Source organism: Corapipo altera, unplaced genomic scaffold, assembly GCF_003945725.1.
Source record: "Corapipo altera isolate COAL_440 unplaced genomic scaffold, ASM394572v1 61167, whole genome shotgun sequence".
In the NCBI taxonomy this organism is placed as follows: Eukaryota; Metazoa; Chordata; class Aves; order Passeriformes; family Pipridae; genus Corapipo; species Corapipo altera.
Window position 1 is genome coordinate 1,641,375 of NW_020884949.1, and position 6,057 is coordinate 1,647,431.

General features: G+C 37.7%; 1 protein-coding gene across 1 annotated transcript in view; it reads right to left on the reverse strand.

Annotated features, from left to right (window-relative positions):
- Nucleotides 1-722: 722 nt before the first annotated feature.
- Nucleotides 723-6,057, reverse strand: part of CUNH9orf40 (chromosome unknown C9orf40 homolog) — a 5,964-nt gene continuing 629 nt past the window's right edge. Inside the window, exons 2-3 of the mRNA XM_027662970.1 lie at nt 5,846-6,019; nt 723-2,046 (exon numbers count right to left, since the gene is read on the reverse strand). Coding sequence (XP_027518771.1) covers nt 1,891-2,046; nt 5,846-6,019 — 330 coding nt within the window. The 3' untranslated portion in view covers nt 723-1,890. The remainder of the gene's footprint in view (nt 2,047-5,845; nt 6,020-6,057) is intronic.

Consider the following 6,057-nt stretch of genomic DNA (forward strand, 5'->3'; position numbering starts at 1 on the left):
CTGTCCCATGAGTACAGTGGAAAGACGGATTTTAACACTAAAATGCAGTCTATTGCTAGGACATACTTACTGTGTATGAACCACCAAGCAGATTTTAAGTGACTAAAGTGTGATGCAAAGATACTAGCTAATAATGCAAAATACTGGATCCTGAGAACACTGGATGGTGTGAAATATTATAAACCCCACAAACGCAGGAACACATATATTAGCAAGGGTGAAAAAAAATCCTAGGTAATGTAACCAAATCAAACACCTCAACAAATTAATAAATCTATTTCTTCATTAATTTATTTTCGTTAAACATGAAATAGTTGCATTTTTGCCAGAAAAGGTTTTTAAAAAGATTTTCAAGTACCTCCTAAGACAAGTTGATGTATTTGGACTTAAAATGTTAAAAATGTCTTGAGAAAAATACAAATTGTCCAAATATGTATTCAGCTAATCTAACAGAAAGTTGAAGCATATCCAAACAAGCATGAAATGCTTGAGTCACTAAGCCTCGTCCTTTCTTCAGCAGGCATTCAGAGACCCTAACAAGCTAAATGAATATGCAATAAACAAATACAGATACCTATACAGCACAAATACTGGAAAAAAGTTTCCAAATGTTAACCAAGAAAGCTAACGAGCTGACTAGTTTAAGCAAATAGACCTAATAAATCAACAAAGTTACAGAAGCAACAATTTTAAGAAATAAAGTCAAGAACTTCACACAGTAATAGTCCCAAAGTTTTCAAATACATGCAGGTAAAACTTTATTGTCCTTTAGCAAATACATTATTAAAAAAAAATGAAATTCAAAAGTTGCCTTCTTTAATGATGATTCCAGAAAAATACAATGTTTTCTATCCTTAAAGACAATTCATATTTGCAAAATGTAACAGTCTTCCCATAAAACTTCAGCCTATTATTTCTAATTGTAGTTCAACTAGTAAATAAACTGCAAATCACAAGCATTAAGTTTGTATTTCACAGCAAAAAAACACTAATTCAATGAACTTCGGTAAAAAATTTCTGCAAAAATTCACAGTCTCTGCAAAAACTACACTTCAGTCAGTACAGTCTGAAAAACTATATGCGGTAATTTAATATTGCATTAACTTTTTTTGACACATCTGCACAAACCTGCTGTTTAGACGCTACCAACTGGTTCAGAGCTAATGTCACAAAGACTAAGAATAACAGTCTGAGAACGGACTGAAACCCCAAAAGCTGGGTGTCAACTATTATGTGTAATGTGAAAAAAAGAAAGGGAAAAAAATTTTCCACAATGAGAATGTGAAAAACTTTCAGAAGAATGGCAGCTTACAAAAGAAAATATCCCCTTTTCATTCCCCCTCTCTGCCACACAAACTTTTAGTTTGCATAGAAAAGGGAATGTTTTGTCCGGTCTTGACAGACTCTTATTTTTTGGTTTAGCTATTACACAGAAAAAAATCACATTAAAAATCACTACAGATTATGTGCTTTATGATAAATTCGTATGTTAAATATTTCACTTTCAGGTACCACAGTTACATCTTTTTGTTCAGGACAGACAAAACGATTTTCCATTTCCCTTTGATATGTAACATATCCACCTGTTTCTTTTAATTGCACCCTTAAGTTCTAATTTTCTGTATTCTTCTTTTAGTCTTCCTCCATGTTTTCAAGTATTCTCATTAGGCATCATAGCCTCCTCCATACTGCACACCTCCAGAGAGCTTACTATAAAGTACCCAGTACCGATTATCCCATTCACTTAGGCAACTCAGATTTGCTTTTGCAGACTGCCACAAGTTTCTTCAAGATGGCATAAGCATGCTTATTATTCAGTCAAGTAACAAAACCTGAATCCCACTGGAAACAAGTTTCCAGCAAGTAAATGTACAACTGTGAAACAACTGATCAGGTTTCCATTTCAGTCTCTGTGGTATCAGTCTTCGAAGGAGTTCTAGTGTTTGATGGAGTCTCCCCAACTAGGTTCTGAATATCAGACAAATCAATAGTAGGCAGTGGTGCTCTCCAATACAGGAACGAGTTATACGGACAGAATTCTTCTTGCTTTGAAAAGAGACAAATAGACAAAGAGGCAACAAAACATTAATTTGTATCCCAGCAGTAAAAAGAAACTTTTTATGCAAGAAACTAAAACAAGGAGCACTTACTCAGCTGTTCTATATTAACAGTTCTTAAAATTTTATGATTTTGAAGTAAATCACACTTTATTCTGCCTTTTTAAATACTCTTGCAAAGAACTGTCACACAACCTCTGTGAAATACATTCATAACTGCACCAATTTCTTCAACTTACAACCTTTGCACAGAAAAATACTGTAAAACTTGTGCAATTATTGAACTTTGCATGCAAAAACTGCTCAGTGCTTTTTCCTCTCATAACAGTATGCAAATTTCATGCACATTTAAAGCATTCATAAGACTGTATTTACCTACTTTACATCAACTCAGATGATGATAATTGCAAGATAAATAAGGCATTGCATAGTGTTTAAACCACATTTCATTTCTTCTTTTCTGTGTCTAAATTTCATACTCAAGAGAGGAAAGTTTAAGAACTGGAAAGCAGTATCAGAAAGATCTTGGAGCAACATGTACTTATCTACTATGTTAATATGGAATTACATGTAAAAAAAAATTGTTTAAAACGTCTTTTAGAAAACACACTACCTGTTTATAACCATGTCATTGTTACAAACAGTGGCCAATCTGTGCATGTTTCTATGGACACAATACAGAGAAGAAGAGGAATTCTTAAGTCGTTCCTTAGGTCTTAAACATGTATTTCCTTCTGGTATTTAAAAACAGTAAATACTGTCACAAATCTGAAATAATTCATTTCCGCATAGTATTTGTTTGCATTTTTCTAACATACAATTAGAATTTTTAAATATTTTACTTTAGTGTCTCAGCTGTAACAGGTGGTAACAAATAAGCTGGTGTAACTGTTTTGGTATTTCTCAGACCACAGTGTGGCCTGCAGGGGTGGTGTATGCACCACCACCATCAACTTTTCTGGGCCTCTACAGTATGGTTCTTGAAAAAATTCATGATTTGTCTGGTTTTGCCACAGAATAAAAAAAACATGCCACAGAATATTCAAACAATAGCAGTATCACCCCTATACCCTCTAACATACTGAAAAATTATGCTTCTTCCCACTTCCCAAAAGAGAGACAGACACATGTAAATTCACCATACTGCCCATTTAAAGAAAACATTTTTCTGTTTTTTAGCACACAGACTTCTCCTGAACTGCATACAATCTGCTGTACTAGGTAACCTGTTTCTACTGCAAAACCCTGCATTATTCAAGACCTATAACAATTAAGAGAAGATGAAAGGTGCACATGTTTCATCACAGCAAGTTGGCTCTGTGCCTGTAGGATACTACTAACGTGAATTTGCTCACTGTCTTCAGAAAATAACAAAGAACAAAAATTCCCATTAATGAGAATTGAGACCAAAACCAATTAAACTACATAGTGCCAGTGTACTGCACAGCATTAAAAACAATCAACAACATGTGGCAGGGATGGTTTTCCAGTCTGTATTTCAAACTAGGCAGCCTCACTCACACAGAACTGTGCAAGGCAGGTGGCAAACAAAGTCTTTGAAAAAAATCTCTGGCAGTGGAGTTTCAGAAACTGTCAACTACCTTTACAAATACTCCCATATGTTTAATCTGAAGTCCCTTTACATTTTAATAAGTTTCTGCTTATGCTGAGAGCTAAGTACTTAAAAACAGAATCCTGTACTTTGTATACACAGAGTAAATGACTGCATGCTTGTTTCAAAGCGATCAGAATCTAAAACTTCATAAACACAAAAATATGCATACTCTTAATTTTGGACTCAGACTACATGCTTCATTAATCTCAGAACATTTCACATCTATAGAGCAGCAGTATTTCAGTGTATTAGTAACTCCCAAATTCAGTGAGAAAATGAAAAAACCCATCAAGCACAAAAGACAGGCACCAACGCTGAACATTCACATCTAAAAGGCAAAACAAAGAATCAAATATTCACCTTCAGCTAAATAGGTTTCAACACACGTTTTGAGAATAAATTCTATCAAGATAGGCAACATGTAGCAAGCTCAGAGATACGAATGCTCTGTTTCTATGGACCAAGTTGTTTAATTTTTAAGGAGTTAGTGTTCCAACTCTAGTTGCAAAAATGGGCTTCCAAATAAAATTAAAATAATATTTCTTCTCTGGCCAACTGTAATATAATTGGAATTGCTTTAAACTTCAACAGTGTGAAATTAACAGTATCCTGATCAAGCTTATGAATATAAGTAATGAAATACAAGCCACAAACAGCAAAGAATAATCCCAACCTAGAGACTGTATTTTCAGAAAGGTCTAAAAATCATCATCAGAAATATCCCTATAAAAGACTTAAAATATATAGATAGGAAAAAAATGGAAGAAACATTCTTGCCTCAGGTGCTAACCAAGCTTTATTTTAAAACTAGAGCACTTTTTATACAACACTGTACTTAGAGAAACAACCTGTTAAAAATACAGTCCTACAAAAATATTTTACATAGAGTAATACTCTCTAGTGTGTGGACATTCAAGGGGCTTCTGATCTTCCTGTCACTGCTAAAGCTTACAAAACTATGCCAAATAACCCTAGGGATAAGTAAAGAATCCACCGTTATATTTGTGATGGAGTTAAACTGCTCTTTAAGGGTTTGTTCAATTTGTTTAATTGCTATGCTTCCAAACACACTTGTTCCCTCTTCAAAAAAGAAAGAGATTCTTGTTTAAATGGCACAGCCTAAAAAGGCTGTATAATTTTCATAGGACATAGAGTTTTTCTTCAGATTTTCCTTTTTGCCTTAATTCTACCATTCATCACCAAAAAAACCCACTAACCAACCAACCAAGTAATAAAGAAAACATGAAAAGTCAGAGCAAGAGAAAGAACAGCCACCATTTTCTTTACAGATGGATTTACAGATGAGTGTTATACTGTGAAAGGCCCCAACACCTCAAAACCAGTCAACAATTGTAATTCAAAGTCCACCTAACCTGATTAGCCTGCTACTTCCGTATCACTTGATCTAATATTCTGGTCTTACTTAAAAGGTCCAGGTGGGACACAAATTGAGTTTATATACATCAAACTTCTAGAGAGGTGAGAAATTTGACTTAGCATTTTATTTTTGGAAAATTAACTTTCTTGGTACCAAATTTCGTTTTCTGAACTACTGTGTAAAGCACGGTCAAACCAGAAAGAAGAACGCATGCTGTTCAAAGTCAATCAGAAAAGTAATTTCAATATACCCTGATCATTAAATCACTGATGCTCTTCCTATGACCACCAACTCCAACAGATGTTTTGGTTAAAAGACAGCTTTGTATTGGTAATAAATGGCAAAACACGAAGTTCAAGAAGTTGATGCTGTAAGTGAGCCTGACCCTCGCCCTCACACAACAGACATGCTACTACAGTAACCTTTCCACCACGCTGTTGGGAAAGGGATGAGGCAGAGGATGGACTCAAGTAAGGTGAACTCCTGGCAGGTTGTTTCCCATCAGTTTTTCCATGGCGGAGGGAGGGGGAAGGAAAGGGAGTGGCGTTGAAAAAGCTGGATGCTACTTCTCTTGTTTCGAAAACGAAAAAAAAAGGAAAGGAAAAAAAAAGAGTTTTAAACAGCCCACGGCGGATTAACCCCGGAAGGCACAGAAGGGGCTGCGCGGCACCGAGCGCTGTGCAGTGCCTGGCTAAGGCCCGCCAGCACCCCGCGGTATCGCTTCAGCTGCCACCGGCACCGCCCGCCCATTTCCCTCCCCGGGGGCGAGGGGCCCGGCCCGCCCCGCTCCGTTACCTCGGCGGCGGCGGAGGTCCGCTCTTTGCCCCGGCCCCCGGCGCATCCTTCCGCCGCCCGCTCGTCCTGGGGCACCCCGGGCCCTCCGCGCCGCCGCCACCCGCCCTCCCCATCCCCCGGCGGCGCACGGGTGGCGCTGGGCCCGGGCCGCTTTCCCGGCGGCGCCTCCGCCTCCTCCAGCGGCCGCTTCGGGGCGGCCGGGCCGGCGCGGA